This window comes from Oncorhynchus mykiss, chromosome 30 (assembly GCF_013265735.2).
Source record: "Oncorhynchus mykiss isolate Arlee chromosome 30, USDA_OmykA_1.1, whole genome shotgun sequence".
NCBI lineage: Eukaryota > Metazoa > Chordata > Actinopteri > Salmoniformes > Salmonidae > Oncorhynchus > Oncorhynchus mykiss.
In genome coordinates, this window is record NC_050570.1 from 6,560,849 (window position 1) to 6,586,511 (window position 25,663).

Consider the following 25,663-nt stretch of genomic DNA (forward strand, 5'->3'; position numbering starts at 1 on the left):
TAGACTTGAGCCTGAGTTCCTTTCAATATATTGATGATGGTACGATAGTTTTACCATGGAGCACAGTACTTACACTATATCTTATCCTGTGGCTTTGTTATATCACTAACGCACAGTAATACATTTTAACATTTAATTATTGCCCTGAAGAGGAATCCAGCCTTGAACCTCACCCGGATGTTCTGATTTTTATACCCACTATCCTTATGATTTATTTGTATTGTTCTTGCTAACTCTGACTCATCCATTGTATTCATTGATTGCTGCATTGCTGTAACATAAAGGTAAAAAAAAATGCTTTTGTTGAAGGCGCTTTCTCTTAAACGTGTTCAAGCAATAAATGCCATTGAAGTGAATTATGCTGCGGCCTGAACCTTCTTTTGGTAGTTTCAGTTCAATAAATGATGTTGAAGCTTTTCTCAATCTAAACCACTTCAAATTACTTCCTCCTTCCTCCTCCACCATGCAGATCGGGCCTCCAGAGTCCCAAGGTCTACGTGAAGCCTAAGAAGGAGCGTTACAACAGGAGCCCCGTCCAGCAAAAGATCCAGCAATTCAAACGCTTCGTAGAGAACTACCGTCGCCACATTGTTTGCTTCACTATCGTCTATGGCATCACAGCCGGATTGGCTCTGGAGAGATGCTACTGTAAGTTGTCTTCTCTCGTCTTCTCTTGTCTTCTCTCGTCTTCTCTTGTCTTCTCTCATCTTCTCTCGTCTTCTCTTGTCTTCTCTCATCTTCTCTTGTCTTCTCTCGTCTTCTCTGGTCTTGTCTTCTCTCATCTTCTCTTGTCTTCTCTCATCTTCTCTTCTCTTCTCTTTTCTTCTTCTGTCTTTTCTTGTCTTCTCTAGTCTTGTCTTCTCTGGTCTTGTCTTCTCTCGTCTTCTCTTGTCTTCTCTCATCTTCTCTTGTCTTCTCTCATCTTCTCTTGATTTCTCTTGTTTTCTTCTGTCTTTTCTTGTCTTCTCTAGTCTTCTCTGGTCTTCTCTGGTCTCATCATCATCTGCTACTGTAAGTTGTCTTCTCTCGTCTTCTCTTGTCTTCTCTCGTCTTCTCTTGTCTTCTCTCATCTTCTCTCGTCTTCTCTTGTCTTCTCTCATCTTCTCTTGTCTTCTCTCATCTTCTCTGGTCTTGTCTTCTCTCATCTTCTCTTGTCTTCTCTCATCTTCTCTTCTCTTTTCTTGTCTTCTCTAGTCTTGTCTTCTCTGGTCTTGTCTTCTCTCACCATCTCTTGTCTTCTCTCATCTTCTCTTGTCTTCTCTCATCTTCTCTTGTCTTCTCTTGTCTTCTCTTGTTTTCTCTTGTCTTCTCTCGTCTTGTCTTCTCTCATCTTCTCTTGTCTTCTCTTGTCTTCTCTCGTCTTGTCTTCTCTGGTCTTGTCTTCTATCGTCTTCTCTCGTCTCGTCTTCTCTCGTCTTGTCTTCTCCGGTCTTGTCTTCTCTCGTCTTCTCTGGTCTTGTCTTCTCTCATCTTCTCTTGTCTTCTCTTGTCTTCTCTCATCTTGTCTTCTCTGGTCTTGTCTTCTCTCGTCTTCTCTCGTCTTGTCTTGTCTTCTCTCGTCTTGTCTTCTCTTGTCTTCTTCTGTCTTTTCTTGTCTTCTCTGGTCTTTTCTTCTCTTGTCTTCTCTTGTCTTGTCTTCTCTCGTCTTCTCTCGTCTTGTCTTCGCTTGTCTTTTCTATTTTTTTCTCTCGTCTTCTCTCGTCTTGTCTTCTCTCGTCTTGTCTTCTCTTGTCTTCTTCTGTCTTTTCTTGTCTTCTCTGGTCTTTTCTTCTCTTGTCTTCTCTTGTCTTGTCTTCTCTCGTCTTCTCTCGTCTTGTCTTCTCTTGTCCTCTTTCCTTTTATTTTCTCTTGTCTTCTCTCATCTTCTCTTGTCTTCGCTCGTCTTGTCTTCTCTGGACTTGTCTTCTCTCATCTTGTCTTCTCTCGTCTTCTCTTGTCTTCTCTTGTCTCGTCTTCTCTGGTCTTGTCTTCTCTCGTCTTCTCTGGTCTTGTCTTCTCTCATCTTCTCTTGTCTTCTCTTGTCTTCTCTCATCTTGTCTTCTCTGGTCTTGTCTTCTCTCGTCTTGTCTTCTCTCGTCTTGTCTTCTCTTGTCTTCTTTTCAATTCTTTTCTCTTCTGTCTGTTCTTCTGTTTTGGGAGTTTGCTGGCACTTCGTTACAACTGCTATAATATACATTTGATTGGTTTGAATTTGAGCTAGCCTGGTTGGTCCCAGATATGTTTGTGATGTCTCGCCAACACCTATGCCTGTTGTCAAGACAGTACAAACAGATCTGAGACCAGGCTGGGAGTAAACTGTGCCAAGAAGAAGAAGAAGGCTGGGAGTTACCTGTTTTAAAACATTTTTTTATCTCAATGCCCAGAACCAAATCAGCTAAGGCGATCACGAGAGACGACTGTTTAGTTGACACAAATGCTTAACTTAATGAGATTTTCATAATTTTGTTGATTACTCATGCAATTTTAAGCATCTTATCAATGCTTAAGGAACATTTTCTATTACATTACAATAGCTATACTGTATCTGAGTTGAAAGGTCTTCTGTTATCCTTGTATATACCCTGAATCCCAAATCAAGCCCTGTCCCTAATCCTTGTATATACCCTGAATCCCAAATCAAGCCCTGTCCCTAATCCTTGTATATACCCTGAATCCCAAATCAAGCCCTGTCCCTAATCCTTGTATATACCCTGAATCCGAAATCAAGCCCTGGCCCTAATCATTGTATATACCCTGAATCCCAAATCAAGCCCTGGCCCTAATCCTTGTATATACCCTGAATCCCAAATCAAGCCCTGGTCCTAATCATTGTATATACCCTGAATCCCAAATCAAGCCCTGGCCCTAATCCTTGTATATACCCTGAATCCCAAATCAAGCCCTGGCCCTAATCATTGTATATACCCTGAATCCCAAATCAAGCCCTGGCCCTAATCCTTGTATATACCCTGAATCCCAAATCAAGCCCTGGCCCTAATCCTTGTATATACCCTGAATCCCAAATCAAGCCCTGGCCCTAATCCTTCCTGTAGATCTAACAGAATGGGATATGTTTAAGCAATATGGCGATGACTTAAACTTACCCTTCTGTTTGGCTGACTTTTTTTGTTGCCATTTTGATTACACTTATCCAATCCCTTCCGATCTACGGGAGTGCCCTAGAGAATAACGGAGGGGCTGAAGGGTCTTATTTGGGATTCAGGTAAAGCCTGTGGACTAACAGAAACAAACCCCTAGCTGCGTGTTTAGACTATGGTTTGCAGGCATACTCCACGGGCGTGCCGGAGACGTCGGTGGTGGGTATCTTGGTGTCGCGTGGTTCGGCGGCGGCCATCTCCTTCCTGTACCCCTACATGATGCTGACGGTGTGCCGCAACCTCATCACCCTGGGACGAGAGACCTTCCTCAACCGATACATCCCCTTCGACGCCGCTATAGACTTCCACCGCTTCATGGCCATGTCCGCCCTCTTACTCACAGGTCAGAGGTCAGACGTCAGAGGTTGACACTTCTTAGGGTATCAACACTAAAGGAGGGGTTGACTGGGCGGAATTGGAAAAAAAAGTCACTCACCAATGTAAAAATCCTAAAAATATATTTATATTACATATATATATTTCACTTTTGGGAACTCCTACATTTATGAATCCTAGTTTTTCCACATCTCATTGTAGTATCACATTTACAATGTTTTTCCAGTTCATGTTATGTTTTGCTCCTGAATGAACCCCTTCTTCTCCTCCTCTCCTCTTTAGTTGTCCATTCTCTGGGTCATGTGGTTAATGTCTACGTGTTCTCAGTCAGTGACCTCAGCATCCTGGTCTGTCTGTTCCCCAAGGTCCTAGTCAACGATGGGTAATGGCATTATTCTGGATTCTTCTTCATTCTTCAGGATTTTGGGGGAATATTTTGGGGGGATTCTTCTCCATTTTCACATGCGTACCTCTTTACATACATACTCTTGTATCTGAATTGCTATGTGTTGACTATTTACTATGTTGAGTATTTACTGTGTTGACTATTTACTGTGTTGAGTATTTACTGTGTTGACTATTTCCTGTGTTGACTATTTACTGTGTTGACTATTTACTGTGTTGACTATTTACTGTGTTGACTATTTCCTGTGTTGACTATTTACTGTGTTGACTATTTACTGTGTTGACTATTTACTGTGTTGACTATTTCCTGTGTTGACTATTTACTGTGTTGACTATTTACTGTGTTGACTATTTACAGTGTTGAGTATTTACTGTGTTGACTATTTACTGTGTTTTGACTATTTACTGTGTTGACTATTTACTGTGTTGACTATTTACTGTGTTGACTATTTACTGTGTTGACTATTTCCTGTGTTGACTATTTCCTGTGTTGACTATTTACTGTGTTGACTATTTACTGTGTTGACTATTTACTGTGTTGAGTATTTACTGTGTTGAGTATTTACTGTGTTGACTATTTACTGTGTTGACTATTTCCTGTGTTGACTATTTACTGTGTTGACTATTTACTGTGTTGACTATTTACTGTGTTGACTATTTCCTGTGTTTTGACCCTTTGCAGGTCTGAGATGCCGATGAAATGGTCGTGGTGGTTCTTTCAGAGTGTTCCAGGTAGGACAGAATACAAACCATTCCCACCGGTCAAAACTGGGCAAAACGAGTTGATGTCATAATTATGTCATTTCAACCCGTTTCTAGTTATAATGACGCCAATGCAACCAGTTTTGCCCGCTGGGTTTGCTTTAGTCCCAGAATATGGACGATAAAGAGCTACTTTATGTTATTGCTGAATATTACAGTAGCTCAATACTTGTACGTGTCTCTCTCTAACGTGTCTCTAACGTTACTCTAACGTGTCTCTCTCTAATGTGTCTCTCTCTCTGTTACTCTAACGTGTCTCTCTCTAACGTGTCTCTCTCTGTAACGCTACTCTAACGTGTCTCTAACATTACTCTAACGTCTCTCTCTCTAATGTTACTCTAACGTGTCTCTCTCTAACGTGTTTCTCTCTCTGTTACTCTAACGTGTCTCTCTCTAATGTGTCTCTCTCTCTGTTACTCTAACGTGTCTCTCTCTAACGTGTCTCTCTCTCTCTAACGTGTCTCTCTCTGTAACGCTACTCTAACATGTCTCTCTCTAATGTGTCTCTCTCTCCGTTACTCTAACGTGTCTCTCTCTAACGTGTCTCTCTCTAACGTGTCTCTCTCTAACGTGTCTCTCTCTAACGTGTCTCTCTCTCTAACGTTACTCTAACGTGTCTCTCTCTAACGTGTCTCTAACGTTACTCTAACGTGTCTCTCTCTAACGTGTCTCTCTCTCTCTAACGTGTCTCTAACTTGTCTCTCTCTCTAACGTGTCTCTCTCTAATGTTACTCTAACGTGTCTCTCTCTAACGTCTCTCTCTCTAACGTGTCTCTCTCTAACGTTACTCTAACGTGTCTCTCTAACGTGTCTCTCTCTCTCTCTGTTACTCTAACGTGTCTCTCTCTCTAATGTTTCTCTAACGTGTCTCTCTCTCTAATGTTTCTCTAACGTGTCTCCAACATGTCTCTCTCTCTAACGTTACTCTAACGTGTCTCTCTCTCTGTTACTCTAACGTGTCTCTCTCTCTGTTACTCTAACGTCTCTCTCTCTAATGTTTCTCTAACGTGTCTCTCTCTAACGTGTCTCTCTCTCTAATGTTTCTCTAACGTGTCTCTCTAACGTGTCTCTCTCTCTAATGTTACTCTAACGTGTCTCTCTCTAACATGTCTCTCTCTAACGTTACTCTAACGTGTCTCTCTAACGTGTCTCTCTCTCTGTTACTCTAACGTGTCTCTCTCTAATGTTTCTCTAACGTCTCTCTAACGTGTCTCTCTCTCTAATGTTACTCTAACGTGTCTCTCTCTCTAACGTTACTCTAATGTGTCTCTCTCTCTAATGTTACTCTAACGTGTCTCTCTCTCTAATGTTTCTCTAACGTGTCTCTCTCTCTAATGTTTCTCTAACGTGTCTCCAACATGTCTCTCTCTCTAACGTTACTCTAACGTGTCTCTCTCTCTGTTACTCTAACGTGTCTCTCTCTCTGTTACTCTAACGTCTCTCTCTCTAACGTGTCTCTCTCTCTAATGTTTCTCTAACGTGTCTCTCTCTCTAATGTTACTCTAACGTGTCTCTCTCTAACGTGTCTCTCTCTAACGTTACTCTAACGTGTCTCTCTAACGTGTCTCTCTCTCTGTTACTCTAACGTGTCTCTCTCTAATGTTTCTCTAACGTCTCTCTAACGTGTCTCTCTCTCTAATGTTACTCTAACGTGTCTCTCTCTCTAACGTTACTCTAATGTGTCTCTCTCTCTAATGTTACTCTAACGTGTCTCTCTCTAACGTTACTCTAATGTGTCTCTGTCTCTAATGTTACTCTAACGTGTCTCTCTCTCTAACGTTACTCTAACGTGTCTCTCTATCTAACGTTACTCTAATGTGTCTCTCTCTCTAATGTTACTCTAACGTGTCTCTAACGTTACTCTAACGTGTCTCTCTCTCTAACGTTACTCTAACGTGTCTCTCTCTAACGTGTCTCTCTCTCTCTGTTACTCTAACGTGTCTCTAATGTTACTCTAATGTGTCTCTAACGTTACTCTCACGTGTGTCTCTCTCTCTCTAATGTTACTGCAGGATTAACGGGCATCCTGCTTCTCTTCATCTTTGCGATTATGTACGTCTTTGCCACTCAGTACTTCCGACGAATCAGCTTCCGGGGTTTCTGGCTCACACACTACCTCTATGTGGTCGTCTACATTCTGGTGAGCACAGAGATACATTATATTCATATACGTATACCGTGTACAACATATACAGATGAGTATTACTATAGTAGTTGCTGGCTAACCGAAGGGGCTTGCCATAACGTTGAACCACGGTGAACACAGGGAGATTCTCATTTGCACGAAAAGACCGTCCTCTCCTCGACTCCTCCGTGACCTGGAACTTGATAAGTGGTCTAGGAGAGTGTCAATTAGTCAGTAGGTGAAGGAAGGAGCCATGTTCCCCTCATTCATTACCTACTAAATTCCACCCAAAAACTATATTTTTGCTCTTTGTTTCATTATTCCATTGTTGATATAGTCCCAATATGTTTTCCATGTCAGCAATCAAGTTTGTAAGCTATATAACTTTAAAAATACATACATACAGCCGGTAGGATGCATTTAGGTTGGATTGAATGTAAATGCTGGTCCCTGTAGGGAGAACATTAAGTGTGAATCCTCTTGGCCATGTCTCCTCCCCTGGTTTCTAGTTGATTAAAACATGATCCTCTTGGCCATGTCTCCTCCCCTGGTTTCTAGTTGATTAAAACATGATCCTCTTGGCCATGTCTCCTCCCCTGGTTTCTAGTTGATTAAAACATGATCCTCTTGGCCATGTCTCCTCTCCTGGTTTCTAGTTTTTTAAAAACATGATCCTCTTGGCCCTTTCCTCCCCTGGTTTCTAGTTGATTAAAACATGATCCTCTTGGCCATGTCTCCTCCCCTGGTTTCTAGTTTATTAAAAACATGATCCTCTTGGCCCTTTCCTCCCCTGGTTTCTAGTTTATTAAAAACATGATCCTCTTGGCCATGTCTCTTCCCCTGGTTTCTAGTTTATTAAAAACATGATCCTCTTGGCCATGTCTCCTCCCCTGGTTTCTAGTTGATTAAAACATGATCCTCTTGGCCATGTCTCCTCCCCTGGTTTCTAGTTGATTAAAACATGATCCTCTTGGCCCTTTCCTCCCCTGGTTTCTAGTTTATTAAAAACATGATCCTCTTGGCCCTTTCCTCCCCTGGTTTCTAGTTTATTAAAAACATGATCCTCTTGGCCATGTCTCCTCCCCTGGTTTTTAGTTTATTAAAAACATGATCCTCTTGGCCATGTCTCCTCCCCTGGTTTCTAGTTGATTAAAACATGATCCTCTTGGCCATGTCTCCTCCCCTGGTTTCTAGTTGATTAAAACATGATCCTCTTGGCCATGTCTCCTCCCCTGGTTTCTAGTTGATTAAAACATGATCCTCTTGGCCATGTCTCGTCCCCTGGTTTCTAGTTTATTAAAAACATGATCCTCTTGGCCATGTCTCCTCCCCTGGTTTCTAGTTGATTAAAACATGATCATCTTGGCCCTTTCCCCCCCTGGTTTCTAGTTTATTTAAACATGATCCTCTTGGCCCTTTCCTCCCCTGGTTTCTAGTTGATTAAAACATGATCCTCTTGGCCATGTCTCTTCCCCTGGTTTCTAGTTTATTAAAAACATGATCCTCTTGGCCATGTCTCCTCCCCTGGTTTCTAGTTGATTAAAACATGATCCTCTTGGCCATGTCTCTTCCCCTGGTTTCTAGTTGATTAAAACATGATCCTCTTGGCCATGTCTCTTCCCCTGGTTTCTAGTTGATTAAAACATGATCCTCTTGGCCATGTCTCCTCCCCTGGTTTCTAGTTGATTAAAACATGATCCTCTTGGCCATGTCTCTTCCCCTGGTTTCTAGTTGATTAAAACATGATCCTCTTGGCCATGTCTCCTCCCCTGGTTTCTAGTTTATTAAAAACATGATCCTCTTGGCCCTTTCCTCCCCTGGTTTCTAGTTTATTAAAAACATGATCCTCTTGGCCATGTCTCCTCCCCTGGTTTCTAGTTGATTAAAACATGATCCTCTTGGCCATGTCTCCTCCCCTGGTTTCTAGTTTATTAAAAACATGATCCTCTTGGCCCTTTCCTCCCCTGGTTTCTAGTTTATTAAAAACATGATCCTCTTGGCCATGTCTCCTCCCCTGGTTTCTAGTTTATTAAAAACATGATCCTCTTGGCCATGTCTCCTCCCCTGGTTTCTAGTTTATTAAAAACATGATCCTCTTGGCCATGTCTCCTCCCCTGGTTTCTAGTTGATTAAAACATGATCCTCTTGGCCATGTCTCGTCCCACCAGACAGTCATCCATGGCAGCTTTGCTCTGCTCCAGGAGCCTCGTTTCCACATCTACCTGATCCCCCCGGGACTGCTCTTCCTCCTGGACAAACTCATCAGCCTCAACAGGAAGAAGGTGGAGATCCCTGTGGTCAATGCTACGCTGCTGCCCTCAGGTAGGGACTGGGATAGAGGGTGGGAGGGGAGGGAGGAAGGGTGCGTTGGTTGGTGGGTGGGAGGGAGGGGGGCAGGGAGGGAGGGGGAAGGGAGGGATGGAGAAGGGAGGGATGGAGGGAGGGAAGGAGTGAGGAAGGAGGGATGGATGGTGGATTGGATGGATGGATGGATGGATGGATGGATGGATGGATGGATGGATGGGCGGATGAATGCATAAGTTCCCATTCCAGTTCTTTGTGGGTTAATTCTAGTTCTATCCTTATATTCCCCTCTACTCTGGCTATTGCCTTGTGCTACTGGTCGCTCAACCTCTCTCTATATCTTATTTTCTCTCTCTCTCTCTCTCTCTCTCTCTCTCTCTCTCTCTCTCTCAACCCCTCCCCACCCCAACATAGAAGTGACATACCTGGAGTTCAAGCGTCCCCAGGGCTTTGTGTACCGCTCAGGCCAGTGGGTGAGGGTGGCGTGTCTGGCGCTTGGCACAGATGAGTATCACCCATTCACCCTGACGTCAGCTCCACATGAGGAGACCCTCAGCCTTCACATCCGCGCCATAGGCCCCTGGACCAGCCACCTCCGAGAGGCATACGCCCCCAACAACCTGGAACAACTGCGAACATATCCAAAGGCATGGAGGGAGGGAGGGAGGGAGGGAGGCATGGAGGGAGGGAGGATGTGTATGTGTAGGGTGGGGGGTCTGTGTGTAGGTTGGGGGGGGTCTGTGTGTAGGTTGGGGGGGTCTGTGTGTAGGTTGGGGGGGGTCTGTGTGTAGGTTGGGGGGGGTTTGTGCGTAGGTTGGGGGGGTCTGTGTGTAGGTTGGGGGGGGTCTGTGTGTAGGTTGGGGGGAGGGGGGTCTGTGTGTAGGTTGGGGGGGGTCTGTGCATAGGTTGGGGGGGGTCTGTGTGTAGGTTGGGGGGGGTCTGTGTGTAGGTTGGGGGGAGGGGGGTCTGTGTGTAGGTTGGGGGGGGTTTGTGTGTAGGTTGGGGGGGTCTGTGTGTAGGTTGGGGGGGGTCTGTGTGTAGGTTGGGGGGAGGGGGGTCTGTGTGTAGGTTGGGGGGGGTCTGTGTGTGTGCATCCATCCGTGTCTGCTGCAAGCGTGTCTGTGTACATGCATGCATGTGGCTGGTTGGTTGGATGGTTGATTAATTATTGCTGTTTTCCAATGCTTTCTCTATCACATATTTGTACTCCCATTCCACAGCTGTACCTGGACGGGCCGTTTGGGGAGGGCCACCAGGAGTGGACAAATTTTGAGGTGTCAGTCCTGGTGGGAGGAGGGATTGGAGTCACCCCCTTCGCTTCCATCCTCAAGGACCTGGTGTTCAAGTCCTCAGTCAAGTTCAAGATACAGTGTAAAAAAGTAAGCTCTACAAATGAGAATGTCAGGAACATTCTCCTCCTTCTTCTTCTTCTCCTTCTTCTGCTTCTTCTGCTTCTTCTTCTTCTCCTTCTTCTTCTTCTTCTCCTTCTTCTTCTTCTCCTTCTTCTTCTTCTGCTTCTTCTCCTTCTTCTCCTTCTTCTTCTTCTGCTTCTTCTGCTTCTTCTTCTTCTGCTTCTTCTTCTTCTGCTTCTTCTAGTGATCCAAATCAAAGTGTATTTGTCACGTGCGCCGAATACAACAGGTGTAGTAGACCTTACAGTGAAATGCTTACTTACAGGCTCTAACCAATAGTGCAAAAAAAGGTATTAGGTGAACAATAGGTAGCTAAAGAAATAAAACAACAGTAAAAAGACAGGCTATATACAGTAGCAAGGCTATAAAAGTAGCGAGGCTACATACAGACACCGGTTAGTCAGGCTGATTGAGGTAGTATGTACATGTAGATATGGTTACATGTACAGTATTTACACAGTATTGACACAGTCCCGTATCAGAATAAAAGTAAATATGCCTCCTGTCTTTATGTCCTTAACCTAATCTGAATCCCTATGCCTAACCTTTGGCTTTGCCCGGGGGGGAATATCCTGTCCGTCTGCAGATATACTTTATCTGGGTGACGCGGACTCAGCGTCAGTTTGAGTGGGTGTCTGACATCATCCGGGAGGTGGAGGGGCAGGACAGAATGGACCTGGTCTCTGTCCACATCTACATCACACAGCTGGCGGAGAAGTTTGACCTGCGAACCACCATGCTGGTGAGAACAACCAACAAACGGTTTCCTGGACGTAGATTAAAAACCCACATTCTCAACCCAGGGCTAGGCTTAATCTGGGTCTGGAAAACTGGCCCTAGAAGTGCTTGAAAATGTCACAGGATTAGAGTACAACAGTGTAGATACATTGTCTGGTTTAGTTGTAGCTTCTATTATGTACCAGGAGGGCAGAGCTTGCACTTTAGGACCTTAACCTTTCTGATCTCCCCATCCCGGATCCGGGATCGTGAATACAGACTCAAGCTCATTACCATAACGCAACGTTAACTATTCATGAAAATCGCAAATGAAATGAAATAAATATGCTAGCTCTCAAGCTTAGCCTTTTGTTAACAACACTGTCATCTCAGATTTTCAAAATATGCTTCTCAACCATTGCAAAACAAGCATTTGTGTAACAGTATTGATGGCTAACGTAGCATTTAGCATTAGCATTCAGCTGGCAACATTTACACAAAAAAACAGAAAAGCATTCAAATAAAATCATTTACCTTTGAAGAACTTCAGATGTTTTCAATGAGGAGACTCTCAGATAGCAAATGTTCAGTTTTTCCTGAAAGATTATTTGTTTAGGACAAATTGCTCCGTTTTCTGCGTCACGTTTAGCTATGAAAAAACCCCTGTATCCAGGATTGTGTAAATCTATCAGCAAGCTCATTAGCATAACACAACGTTAACTATTTATGAAAATCGCAAATGAAATGAAATAAATATGCCATCTCTCAAGTTTAGCCTTTTGTAAACAACACTGTCATCTCAGATTTTCAAAATATGCTTCTCAACCATAGGAAAACAATAATTTGTGTAAAAGTAGCTAGCTAGCGTTAGCATTTCGCGTTAGCATTTAGCGTTAGCATTAGCGTTAGCATTAGCGTTAGCATCCAGCACGCAACATTAACAAAAACATAAAAGCCTTCAAATAAAATCATTTACCTTTGAAGAACTTCTGATGTTTTCAATGAGGATACTCTCAGTTAGATAGCAGATGCTCAGTTTTTCCAAAAAGATTCCTTGTGTATTAGAATAGCTCTGTTTTATACATCACATTTGGCTACCAAAAAAAATCTGAAAATTCAGTCCTCAAAACGCGAACTTTTTTCCAAATTAACTCCATAATATCGACTGAAAACATGGCAAACGTTGTTTAGAATCAATCATCAAGGTGTTTTTCACATATCTCTTCATTGATACATCGTTCTTGGACACATGCTTTCTCCCCTGAATCAAATGGTAAAGTAGAAGCAGCTGGCAATTGCGCACCGAATTCGACGCAGGACACCAGGCGGACACTTGAAAAATGTAGTCTCTTATGGTCAATCTTCCAATGATATGCCTACAAATACGTCACAATGCTGCTAAGACCTTGGGCGAACGACAGAAAGTGTAGGCTCATTCGTTGCGCAATCACAGCCATATAAGGAGAGAATGGAAAACAGAGCTTCAGAAATTCTGCTAATTCCTGGGTGATGCATCATCTTGGTTTCGCCTGTAGAATGAGTTCTGGGGCACTTACAGACAAAATCTTTGCAGATTCTGAAACTTCAGAGTGTTTTCTTTCCAAAACTGTCAAGAATATGCATAGTCGAGCATCTTTTCGTGACAAAATATCGCGCTTAAAACGGGAACGTTTTTTATCCAAAAATGAAATAGCGCCCCTAGAGCTCTAACAGGTTAAGACTTTAAGACTCTAGAACTTTAAGACTTTAGGACTCTAGAACTTTAAGACTTTAGGACCTTAAGACTTTAAGACTTTAAGACTAGAACTTTAGGACCTTAAGACTTTAAGACTAGAACTTTAGGACTTTCAGACTAGAACTTTAGGACCTTAAGACTTTAAGACTAGAACTTTAGGACTTTAAGACTAGAACTTTAGGACCTTAAGACTTTAAGACTAGAACTTTAAGAATTTAAGACTAGAACTTTAAGACTTTAAGACTAGAACTTTAAGACTTTAAGACTAGAACTTTAAGACTTTAAGACTCTAGAACTTTAAGACTTTAAGACTCTAGAACTTTAAGACTTTAAGACTCTAGAACTTTAAGACTTTAAGACTCTAGAACTTTAAGACTTTAAGACTAGAACTTTAAGACTTTAGGACTTTAGGACTTTAAGACAAGAACTTTAAGACTTTAGGACTTTAAGACTAGAACTTTAAGACTTTAGGACTTTAGGACTTTAAGACTAGAACTTTAAGACTTTAAGACTAGAACTTTAAGACTTTAAGACTCTAGAACTTTAAGACTTTAAGACTTTAAGACTAGAACTTTAAGACTTTAAGACTCTAGAACTTTAAGACTAGAACTTTAAGACTTTAAGACTTTAGGACTTTAAGACTAGAACTTTAAGACTTTAGGACTTTAAGACTAGAACTTTAAGACTTTAGGACTTTAAGACTAGAACTTTAAGACTTTAAGACTAGAACTTTAAGACTTTAAGACTAGAACTTTAAGACTTTAAGACTAGAACTTTAAGACTTTAAGACTCTAGAACTTTAAGACTTTAAGACTCTAGAACTTTAAGACTTTAAGACTTTAAGACTAGAACTTTAAGACTTTAAGACTCTAGAACTTTAAGACTTTAGGACTTGATGACTAGGACTTTAGGACTTGGTGACTGTGACTTTAAGACTTTAGGACTTTAGGACCTTAAGACTTTAGGACTTGGTGACTAAGACCTTAGGACTTGGTGACTAAGACTTTAGGACTTTAGGACTTGGTGACTAAGACTTTAGGACTTGGTGATTTTGTGACTTTAAAACTTTAGGACTTTAAAATGTTAGGACTTGAGGACTTTAGGACTGTACATTTTTAACAACAGTAAATGTAGTATGTGGTACTAAAGTGGGATGTCCTGATGTGTCTGGTCAGTACGTGTGTGAGCGTCACTTCCAGAAGGTGTGGAATCGGAGCCTGTTCACCGGCCTGCGATCTGTGACCCACTTTGGTCGTCCACCATTTGCCTCCTTCTTCAGCTCTCTACAAGAGGTGCACCCTGAGGTTAGTTACTGCTACACAACATTGTATGTGTGTGTGTGTGTCCTTTGTCTCCTTCAGCTCATTACAGGAGGTGCGCTCTGAGGTCAGTTACATAGACACATCCATCAGCGCCGTATGGCGTAAAACCTGATGCCAGACCTGTTTGTACGTTATAGTGGTTATTATATTGCTATCATCTGTTATCATAGTATCTATCAGTATTACTTGTCCATAGACATTAGCTAATACAGCACAAACTTCTCTGGAAGAAGAGTATGCTATATATAGCGTATATGGAAAATATCCAGACCTCACTTTTTCCATATTTTGTTTACGTTAAAAGCCTTAATTCAGAAATGGATGAAATTGTTTTTTTCCACCCTTCATCAATCTACACACAATACCCCATAATGACATCACAATACCCCATAATGACATCACAATACTCCATAATGACATCACAATACTCCATAATGACATCACAATACCCCATAATGACATCACAATACCCCATAATGACAAAGCAAATAAAAAATGATTTTTAGACATTTTTGCAAATGTATTAAAAAGAATACATTTACATGAGTATTCAGACCCTTTAACTCAGTACTTTGTTGAAGCACCTTTTGGCAGCGATTACAGCCTCTGCAGTTAGCAATCTACCATGATAAACAGATACCCATACATTGGAACTGGTCTTACAAAATTACTGTTTGTCTCTCTACTTCTACCTGTACCTCTCTCTCTCTCTCTCTCTCTCTCTCTCTCTCTCTCTCTCTCTCTCTCTCTCTCTCTCTCTCTCTCTCTCTCTCTCTCTCTCTCTCTCTCTCTCTCTCTCTCTCTCTCTCTCTCTCTCTCTCTCTCTCTCTCTCTCTCTCTCTCTCTCTCTCTCTCTCTCTCTCTCTCTCTCTCTCTCTCTCTCTCTCTCTCTCTCTCTCTCTCTCTCTCTCTCTCTCTCTCTCTCTCTCTCTCTCTCTCTCTCTCTCTCTCTCTCTCTCTCTCTCTCTCTCTCTCTCTCTCTCTCTCTCTCTCTCTCTCTCTCTCTCTCTCTCTCTCTCTCTCTCTCTCTAGGTGGGTAAGATTGGTGTGTTCAGCTGTGGTCCTCCTGGTCTCACTAAGAACGTAGAGAAGGCCTGCCAACAGATGAACAAGAGAGACCAAACACATTTCATACATCACTATGAGAACTTCTAACAGCAGGACTGGGGAATACCCATAGTACACCACTTACTACTGTGCCGGATAACAATGAAGAAAGAACCGTTTATGAGTCCTTCAGACTAGATTTTACGACTTATAAATTCTTTAAAAAAATAAATAAAAATAACGTCTACTGCTTTTACGTAATATTTGTCATTTTCAATGATTAGCAATGTTATGAGCTAGTCTGTATTAAATAGATATGTCCATTTTATATATGATGTGATAATTAATGAACAGATTGCATTTTTTGAACCTGAAGATGAATGGTTTTGACCACTTGATAATGTTGGTTGCTCCTGCTGTCACTGTTAGAAAGCACTTGTTGCACCACCAGTGTATAAAATGACAAAGGCACCTGCAAAAAAATAAATGTTTTTTTTTATCCATTTTGTTGTGCTGTTGTTACATTTTGTATTGTTGTTTTCATGTCCGACGGTGTTGTTACACACACACAGGCGAAGTGAAAATGATACCATGATTGATATATCAATTGAGCAACGTGCACAACGAGCAAAATCATGGTATTATTTCCACTTCGCCTGTCAGAACCATGATGAGCACGGCCCAGGCATTGTCTCGGCTTTGCTGTATCACAACGTCTTGACTCAGAGTAGCCTTCCATCAACCTACCAAAGGTTGCACCTGGGCAGAAACCGGTATGAATGGTAGCTCTTCAGGCTTTCAATGAGAAGCTTGCGAGTAGATACTGAGAAATAATCAGTAGCCTTGATTTTAGGGAAATATTTTTCCTCCCCGAGCCATTTAAAGGCATTTAAAACCATTATACATTTCGACATCTATTTTCCCAACATCAATCCTTTAAATCGCATCATTAAAACGTTTTTATCCAGTTACACAAATAGCCGTGCTGGCTGAGCTCCGTATGCAGGCGCACCGTGACTACAATCTAGCCAAGCCTGTATCTGTCAAATCGACAAAATAAGCCCTTTTCTACTCTTTTCTTTGCATCACATATGTTGTAAATAGCTGCTGAGACAAGTTGATTTAAAAACATTTTCATTGTGACAGCGCTTCAAACAAAGGCGGGAGGTAGCCTAGTGGTTAGACCGTTGATCTAGTAACCGGAAAGTTGCAAGATCCCCCGAGCTGACAAGGTAAAAATCTGTCTTCTGTCCCTGAACAAGGCAGTTAACCCACTGTTTGTAGGCTGTCATTTAAAATAAGAATTTGTTCTTAACTGACGTTCCTCGTTAAATAAAGGTAAAATAAAAATTCCACCAAACCAGGATGACTTAGACTTTGACTTGAATTACATAAACTGAGTGTACAAAACATTAAAGAACACCTGCTCGTTCAATGACTATCCAGGTGAATGCTATGATCCCTTATTTGATGTCACTTGTTAAATCCACTTCAATCAGTGTAGATGAAGGAGAAAGAGACGGGTTCCAGAAGGATTTTTAAGCCTTGAGACAACTGAGGCATGGATTGTGTACGTGTGTGTACCATTCAGAGGGTGAATGGGCAAGACAAAAGACTTAGTGGCCTTTGAACAGGGTATGACAGTAGGTGCCAGGAGCACCGGTTTGAGTGTGTCAAGAACTGCAACGCTGCTGGGTTTCCTGTATGTATTAAGGATGGTCCACCACCCAAAGGACATCCAGACAACTTTTGTATTTTGTGTTTGTATTTATTAGGGAACCCCATTAGCTGTTGCCAAGGCAGCAACTTCTCTTCCTGGAGTCCAAACACATCAGGACACTTACATCACACATAAAACAAAAGATAAAACAGTACATCATATAACATTGTTACACCCTTACATATCTACAGTACAAAATGTATGATACCACCATACAGCAATTTTACGATGTGCGTATGTGTAGAGTGCGTGTGCCAGCGTGTGTGTGCGTATGCGTGTGCGTGTGTGTGCGTATGCGTGTGTGTGTGTGTGTGTGTGTGCGCGCGTATGCTTGTGTCTGTATCTGTGTGTGTGTGTGTCTGTGTGTCTGTGTGTCTGTGTGTGTGCGTATGCTTGTGTCTGTACCTGTGTGTGTGTGTACCTGTGTGTGTACCTGTGTGTGTGTGTGTGTGTGTGTGTGTGTGTGTGTGTGTGTGTGTGTACCTGTGTGTGTGTGTGTGTGTGTGTGTGTGTGTGTGTGTGTGTCTGTGTGTGTGTGTGTGCGTATGTGTGTGTATGTGTGTGTGTGTGCGTATGTGTGTGTGTGTGTGCTTGTGTCTTGTGTCTGTACCTGTGTGTGTGGATATTCACAGTCCTCGCTGTTCCATAAGGTGTATTTTTTTACCTGTTTTAAAAAAAATCTGATTCTACTGTTTGTATCAGTTACCTGATGTGGAATAGAGTTCCATGTAGTCATATGGCTCTATGTAGTACTGTGTGCCTCCCATAGTCTGTTCTGGACTTGGGGACTGTGACGAGACCTCTGGTGGCATGTCTTGTGGGGTGTGCAAGTGTGTGTCATGGATCCCGTCCGGGTCACGCTGCTCATCTTAGCTACTGTTGTATCAATATGGTTTGACCACGACAGTTTTACAATCCAGTGTTATTCCAAGCAGTTTAGTCACCTCAACTTCCTCAATTTCTACATTATTCATTACAATATTTAGTTGCAGTTTAGTGAATGATTTGTCTAAAATGCATTTCCTTGCCACCCATTCTGAAACTAACTGCAGCTCTTTGAGTGTTGCAGTGATTTCACTCACTATAGTAGCTGACGTGTTGAGTCATCTGCATACATTGACAATCTGGCTTTACTCAGAGGCATGACGTTAGTATAGTTTGCAAAAAAAAGTAAAAGGCCTAGAAAACTGCCCTAGGGAAATCCTGATTCTATCTGCATGATATTGGAGAGGCTTCCATTAAAGAACAGAACACCCTGTGTGTTCTGGTCTTGAGTAGGCAACTTGAAGGAAAGCCAGTCAATATTTAAATCACCCAGAAAATCTCTGTTGATATCACTTACATTATCAAGCATTTCACACATATGCTTGATTGTTTGATTGTATTTATTGCTTTACTGGGAAGCTTATCAGAAGACATGCTCAAGTTATTGATGTTAACTCTGCACACAGTGGACTTCCTACTAGGGCATTTCGCCTCAGTGCTAACAGTATAACTCTGATTCATAGGCACACGATTACTGCATCGCTGTAGGGTCAACAGAGGCATTCAGGTCAGTTAGAGGGAAATGAATTAGATTACTTTTATGGGTTACTTTATGGGTTGCTGTAATATCCATGTACTCCACATTATTGTGACAAAAAGAGAAACTCTATGTGCAATTTAACATTTTTTTTTTTTTTACAGAGACAGTGCAAAATTCCAATCCTTATTGGTTAAAACAATATTATTCCTCCCATTCAATTTCCTCATTCTTAACATTTTGGCCAATCGATCACTGTGGGCGGGAATATCAGGGGAGGAGCAGGATATTTCTGAGAGTCTTCCAGCATGCTTGCTACACTCCTCCGGAGATTCAAGATGGCAACAAAAGGTCTTTCGGCTGAACTTCATTCTTACATGTGGTGGGATTGAACGAGGACAGCGAGGGCTGTGATCCCGTCCGTTTCAACAACAAGTGGGACACAATCACACAATGCACGCCCAATTTTTCAGTTTTTGATTTGTTAAAAAAGTTTGAAATATCCAATAAATGTCGTTCCACTTCATGATTGTGTCCCACTTGTTGTTGATTCTTCACAAAAAAATACAGTTTTATATCTTTATGTTTGAAGCCTGAAATGTGGCAAAAGGTCGCAAAGTTCAAGGGGGCCGAATACTTTCGCAAGGCACTGTATGTTCCCTGAAAACTACAATGGGAAATACAATGTTAGAACCGTCTTTGTATATACGTAACCCGTATTTAAATGAGGAGCTGTCTGTGGCAGAAGTTAAGAAGGTGATTGAAGCTGCGAAAAAATGGGAAAGCGTTTGGCATTGATGAACTGCCTAATGAGGTTTTAAAATCCAATAAATTAATTGATTTATAAAATATGATTGGCTCCAAATTTGTTTTTGAGTACAGTATACTGCCATCCATTTGGTATAAGTCTATAGTGAATGAGTACAGTATACTGCCATCTATTTGGTATAAGTCTATAGTGAATGAGTACAGTATACTGCCATCTATTTGGTATAAGTCTATAGTGAATGAGTACAGTATACTGCCATCTGTTTGGTACATGTCTATAGTGAATGAGTACAGTATACTGCCATCTATTTGGTATAAGTCTATAGAGAATCCCATTCCCAAATCTTAAAAAAAAAAAAGATCTGAGAGTACCACTGAACTATAGAGGTATAAGTTAACTAGGGCCTGTAAATTACATTCATCCATCCTCAACAGGCTAATGAGGCTGCTCAGTCCGGAGCCTCCGGCAACGAGGCTGCTCCTCTTTTGGAGGATCAAAACATCCTGGTGGAAAAACAAAAATGTTTTTCGTAAATCCAGCGCCTGTATAAATCATATCTTCTCGTACAATAAATATGTAATGAAGAGAAGCCTATTTTTGCATATTTCATTGATTTCCAGAAAGCTTTTGATTGTGTAAATATGGATATTTTAGCCTATAGTTTGTTAAAGACAGGGGTTGATGGGAAATTTTATCACGCAATCAAGTCTCTTTACAAAGTACCAATGGCTTGTGTGCGTGTTAATGAATATGGTGCAAAACAAAGAGACTCTTTATCACCGACTTTATTTGCTTTATTTATGAATTATTTGGCATAAGAAAGTTAAATGTTGGAGTAGGATATGATGATGATGATGATGATTATGATGAAATGCTAAGTATCCTTTTATATGTTGATGTTATTTTGACGGCAGAAACTGAACAAGACCTGCCAAACATGTTGTTATGTGCAGTCAGTTGGTGTAAAGGATGGAGACTCATGATCAACCAGACATAAAACACAGATCATGACGTTTAGAAAACCAGGTACTAAGAGAAGTGTCCACAAGTTTGCACCTATACTTGCAACAACTGGGGATATGGGCTGGGAACCCTGTGAGATGCGATGTAAGGTGTGAATGGTGAAACTTTGGAATAGACTGTTGGATATGCCAACTGACAGAATAGCTAGTAAAAGTTTTTCAATTGGATCTATCCATAGGGGGAGCCTGGGCAACGGAAGTATTCAAACCCTTTCAAGAGGTTGACTGTGAACGTCTGTACGAAAAACCAAATTAAGGGAAAGGAGGATACCTAGTCAGTTGTACAAGTGAATGTATACAACTGAAATGTGTCTTCCTGCATTTAACCTCTGAACCAGAGAGGTGTGGGGGGCTGCCTTAATCAACATCCACATCTTCGTCGCCCAGGGAACAGTGGGTTAACTGCCTTGCTCAGAGGCAGAACGTCAGATTTTTACCTTGTCAGCTCAGGGATTCGATCCAGCAACCTTTCGGTTACTGGCCCAACGCTCTAACCACTAGGGAGACATAGATATGATTAAAAAAACAACTAATGCAAAATTCGAAAAGAAATTGGTGGAGGAGATTAATCATAAACCCAAATTGAGAACCTTTTGTTTAATTCAGGGTGAATTTGTGTGTGAGATATATATTATGTATAACCTACCTAAAAGCAAGAGATCACTATGTGCACATGTAAGATCAGAGATATTGCCTCAGCGTATTGAAACAGGTCAGATCAGAGATATTGCCTCTGCGTATTGAAACAGGTCAGATCAGGGATATTGCCTCTGCGTATTGAAACAGGTCGGTATTGTGGTGAAATGGAAGAGGAAAGCCTATGTAACTATTGTGACCTCTAAGAAATGGAGAATGAAACTCATTTCATCCTCTATTGCCCTTTCTAGCATGATATACGCTTGCTCTTATTCCAGAAAGCACAGCAGATATACCCCGGCATTATGTGGCTGAATAGACATTTATGGATGAATATTTTACTGTCAACAATTTAGGGCTGTTTGAGTCTCTTTTCAGGAGAAGAGGATAAACATAAATGAGGGAACAAGCAACGGGACTAGACCTACTGATTTGCTTCTCCATTGGATATTGTCAAAACCAAAATATACTCTCCTGTAAATTTAATAAAACTCACCATGGAAAAAAATAACTGTTCATTGAAAATGTCAACCACCTGTAGTGGCCGAATCGCGGGGTAAACAGTTCCAAATTTCAAACAGGCATCAGCAGCTCAGTCGCAGGACAGCACAAACAAGAAAAAGCCATTAAAACTGTGTCAAATCCCACAGATAAACCAACATGATTAAAATGTGGTTCAGCTCTTTGAGAAAAGTGAACACTTCTCCCGGGGGGTCAAAGAGATGGCTTCGGCCATTGTTACTGAAGTTTCATCCACACCGGGTGAATGAGGTAGCCTGTGATGTTTTTCTCCTTCGGGGCTTTGATGCTTGTGACATCCACCACTCCGGGAAAAGGCTGACCCTCTTACCATCAGTGGTGATGTCCCCTTTAGCTCTTGCAAGTCACAGTATCTTCTCCCTGTTCCTGGAAACGGAGGAACCTGATCAGGAAGGCCCATGGGGGCTCATCTGGAGTGGGTTTTGGCATTAAGGTTCTGTAGGCGTGTTTGATTTCCAGAGGTTTGGTGAAGTTGTTTATGCCCAAGACATCAGGGATCCACTCAGTGAAGAAACGGACGGGATCACAGCCCTCGCTGTCCTCGTTCAATCCCACCACATGGAAGAACGAAGTTCAGCCGAAAGACCTTTTGTTGCCATCTTGAATCTCCGGAGGAGTGTAGCAAGCATGCTGGAAGACTCGGAAGTGGCTGCTGAGAGGCAGTGTTCTCAGAGCTAATGCTAATCTTCCTAGCTGTGGCGATATCATTTGCCTGGGTTTCAACAAAGTTTTTGGTCTCTTGCCTCTCGGCCAGAGGTCCATCACTCTTTGAGAAGGTACTGTAAGTACTTAACAGTCTGTCAGTCGATGTTAGAATATTGTTTCAACATTGTAATAACAACATAACTTTGAAGAGCTTTGTTTGTTAATACCCGTTTAGATACGTTTGCTTCCATTTAAGAATACTTTTTTTCGCCAACAGAATCGGTGGAATTAAGACACACCTGATCACACGCAAACACAGTTCACTTTCATAGCAGCCACATACAAACAGCAATGATCACTTTGCTCATTGTATTCCTTCTTGCATCTACGCACTCTCCTTCTCTCACCGTTTCCCTTCACTTGTGGACTTCAGTGCAGTCTGTGACAAGGCAAAAAAACTTTCCAAGACAAACCTTCTTATCATAACCGCTAACCGCTACACACAGCCTACACTGTTGTCACCATATTATCTAAAATAACATGGTCAACATAACGAATAGAACTAATGCGTCAGTAAACCCACTACAATCATGCAGTACAGTGTACAGTCAGCAAGCTGTTACACTGACGAGGCCTGGAGGCAATAAATTAATAAAACCAAAAGCTTACCTTGACTTAAAAGCCAGCTAGCTAACATAGCATCTCTCTATTTGAGTAGGCTAAACTAGCTAGCTGTATTCCTAGCTAAGTAAGTCTCTCGCTCTCTTGCTTCTCCATTTTGAAGAAATAATTTGTTCAAAAGTGTTCAACTATTGTCTTTCTCTTTCAGTCAACTACTCACCACATGTTATGCACTGCACTGCAGTCTAGCTAGCTGTAGCTTATACTTTCAGTACTAGATTCATTCTCTGATCCTTTGATTGGGTGGACAACATGTCAGTGCATGCTGCAAGAGCTCTGATAGGTTGGAGGATGTCCTCTGGAAGTTGTCATGATTACCATGGAAGTCTATGGAAGGGTGTGAGAACCATGAGCCTCCTAGGTTTTGTATTGAATGTCCCCAGAGGAGGACGGAAACTAGCTGTCCTCCGGGCTACACCATGGTGCTAACCCTACAGAGTGCTGTTGAGGCTCTTCATTGCAAAACAGTGTGTTTTAATCAATTATTTGGTGACATGAATATATTTAGCATAGTTTTATCTAAAAAGGGTAACTTTTTTAATGTTTCACTATTTTAATTTTTATAAAAATGGACGGTCCTCCCCTTCCTCCTCTGAGGAGCCTCCACTGGTCAAGTGCAACAAACCTAGAGCCTGTAGGACCTGCCTTGTTGATAGTGCTGTTAAGAAGGTAGAAACTAGGACCTGTAGGACGTGCCTTGTTGGTAGTGCTGTTAAGAAGGTAGAAAATAGGGCCTGTAGGACCTGCCTTGTTGATAGTGTTGTTAAGAAGGTATTATTTCTTTCCACCCATTTTGAAATTTACTTCAGCTCTTTAAGTGTTGCAGTGATTTCACTTGCTGTGGTAACTGACCTGTATAGTGTTGAGTCATCTGCATACATAGACTCCCAGGCTTTACTAAGATCCAGTGGCAGGCCATTAGTAAAGATTGAAAAAAGCAAGGTGCCTTGTCAGCTGCCCTGGGGAATGCCTGACTCTACTTGGATTATGTTGGAGATGCTTCCATTAAAGAACACCCTCTGTGTTCTGTTAGACAGGTAACTGTCAATCCACAATATAGCAGTGGATGTAAAGCCATAACATATATAGCAGATTATGATCGATAATATCAAAAGCTGCACTGAACTCTAACAAAACTGCATGTTGAATGCCCTTCCCTACAAAAGTGCTGAACATCTGTTGTTCATTTGTTTATGTGAAATAGCATTGTATCTGGTCAAATAAAGAATCTCAAATATAAAATATACAGTATTTTGATTTGTTTGCCACTTTTTTGGTTACTACATGATTCCATATGTAATAAGTAGGTGTGTCCAAGTAGGTGTGTCCAAACTTCAGACTTTTCTGGGATTCTTGATTGTTTTTATTGCTTTTACTGGAAGGCTTATCAGCAGTAGACATGACTGTGATATTTATGTTTGATCTGGACTTCCTACTAGGGCAAACTGCCTCAGTGCTGACAGCATAACTAAGGCTCGTGATTAAGGCAACTCTCCACACCTGTCTGATTCAGAGGGGGTGGATTAAATACGGAAGACACATTTCAGTTGAATGCATTCAATCATATCCTCCTTTCCCTTTCATAGGCGCATGATTACTGCATACAATAGTTGTAGGATTGAGGGTAGCTATTGGTCAACTATTTAGCAGTCTTATGGCTTGGGTGTTGTAACGGTTTTCTTTCGGTGAAAGAGAGTCGGACCAAAATCTGGCGTGTAGATTGCGATCCATGTTTATTAAACTGAAGCAACACGAATCTAAATACAAACACTACAAAACAATAAACGTAATGAAAACCGAAACAGCCTAATACTTGTGCACATAAACACAGAACAAGGACATCAGGACACTAAGGACAATCACCCACGAAACACTCAAAGAATATGGCTGCCTAAATATGGTTCCCAATCAGAGACAACGATAAACACCTGCCTCTGATTGAGAACCACTTCAGACAGCCATAGACTTAACTAGAACACGCCCTGGTCAAGGGTGTGGCTACAATCCCAACACACCACATACAAAAACCCATGCCACACCCTGGCCTGACCAAATAAATGAAGATAAACACAAAATACTTTGACCAGGGTGTGACAGGTGTAAAATCTATTCAGGGTCCTGTTGGTTCCAGACTTGGTTAGTAAGCTATAAGGTCAAAAGTACACAGAACTCTATCAACTAAAAAACAATGGCTAAAAAACAGGCAAATAATAAATTGTTATCTTTAAATTATGCTAACATAGGTTATCAAGCTTACTTCAGTGAATATCATGAAGTAAAATATTGACTGTTAAAGATAGAGGTCGAGAGAGATGGGAGAGGTTGGTTGGTCAATCACACTCAGGTAGAGCCACAGGTATGATCCACCCGTTCTTCCCATATACCTCCTTCTTCCTTGTTTGCCAAAGACCAGGCAGTGTCATCACACGTATTTGCCAAAGTTCGGACCGACTGTTACTGTATCACTTTAAACCAATAGTTTAATTGCAACTTTGCCAAAGCTTAACCTGCCAGAACTGATATGATTGATCCTATTTAGAAGTCATAAAACTATACAATAAAACCAACAGTATTGATCAAGTTGATAAGAGTTGCATTGGTATATAGTGTGAAGCGTAGGTTAACAGCAGTCTCACATCATGGATGTGTATTGTCGTTGTGCCCAAGCTAACCCCTGGTCACAAACTGATCGGAATCAATGTTGTTTCAATGTCATTTGTCAATGTATTTTCACGTGGAATCTACGTGAAAAAAAAAAAAAAAGTTATTCATTGTTTTCAGGGTCAAATTTCAACCACATAATTGTCATCAATGTAACCAATTTTC

General features: G+C 41.5%; 1 protein-coding gene across 2 annotated transcripts in view; it reads left to right on the forward strand.

Annotated features, from left to right (window-relative positions):
• LOC110521216 (dual oxidase 2) overlaps positions 1 to 15,799 on the forward strand; it is a 40,941-nt gene extending 25,142 nt beyond the window's left edge. For both annotated transcript variants that reach the window (XM_036969210.1, XM_036969209.1), the window contains exons 24-34: positions 470 to 648; positions 3,250 to 3,480; positions 3,756 to 3,855; positions 4,561 to 4,610; positions 6,653 to 6,780; positions 8,934 to 9,087; positions 9,484 to 9,716; positions 10,290 to 10,448; positions 11,068 to 11,223; positions 14,109 to 14,237; positions 15,288 to 15,799. In XM_036969210.1, the coding sequence (XP_036825105.1) occupies positions 470 to 648; positions 3,250 to 3,480; positions 3,756 to 3,855; positions 4,561 to 4,610; positions 6,653 to 6,780; positions 8,934 to 9,087; positions 9,484 to 9,716; positions 10,290 to 10,448; positions 11,068 to 11,223; positions 14,109 to 14,237; positions 15,288 to 15,410 (1,642 nt within the window). In that variant the 3' untranslated portion in view covers positions 15,411 to 15,799. The remainder of the gene's footprint in view (positions 1 to 469; positions 649 to 3,249; positions 3,481 to 3,755; positions 3,856 to 4,560; positions 4,611 to 6,652; positions 6,781 to 8,933; positions 9,088 to 9,483; positions 9,717 to 10,289; positions 10,449 to 11,067; positions 11,224 to 14,108; positions 14,238 to 15,287) is intronic.
• Positions 15,800 to 25,663: the final 9,864 nt, after the last annotated feature.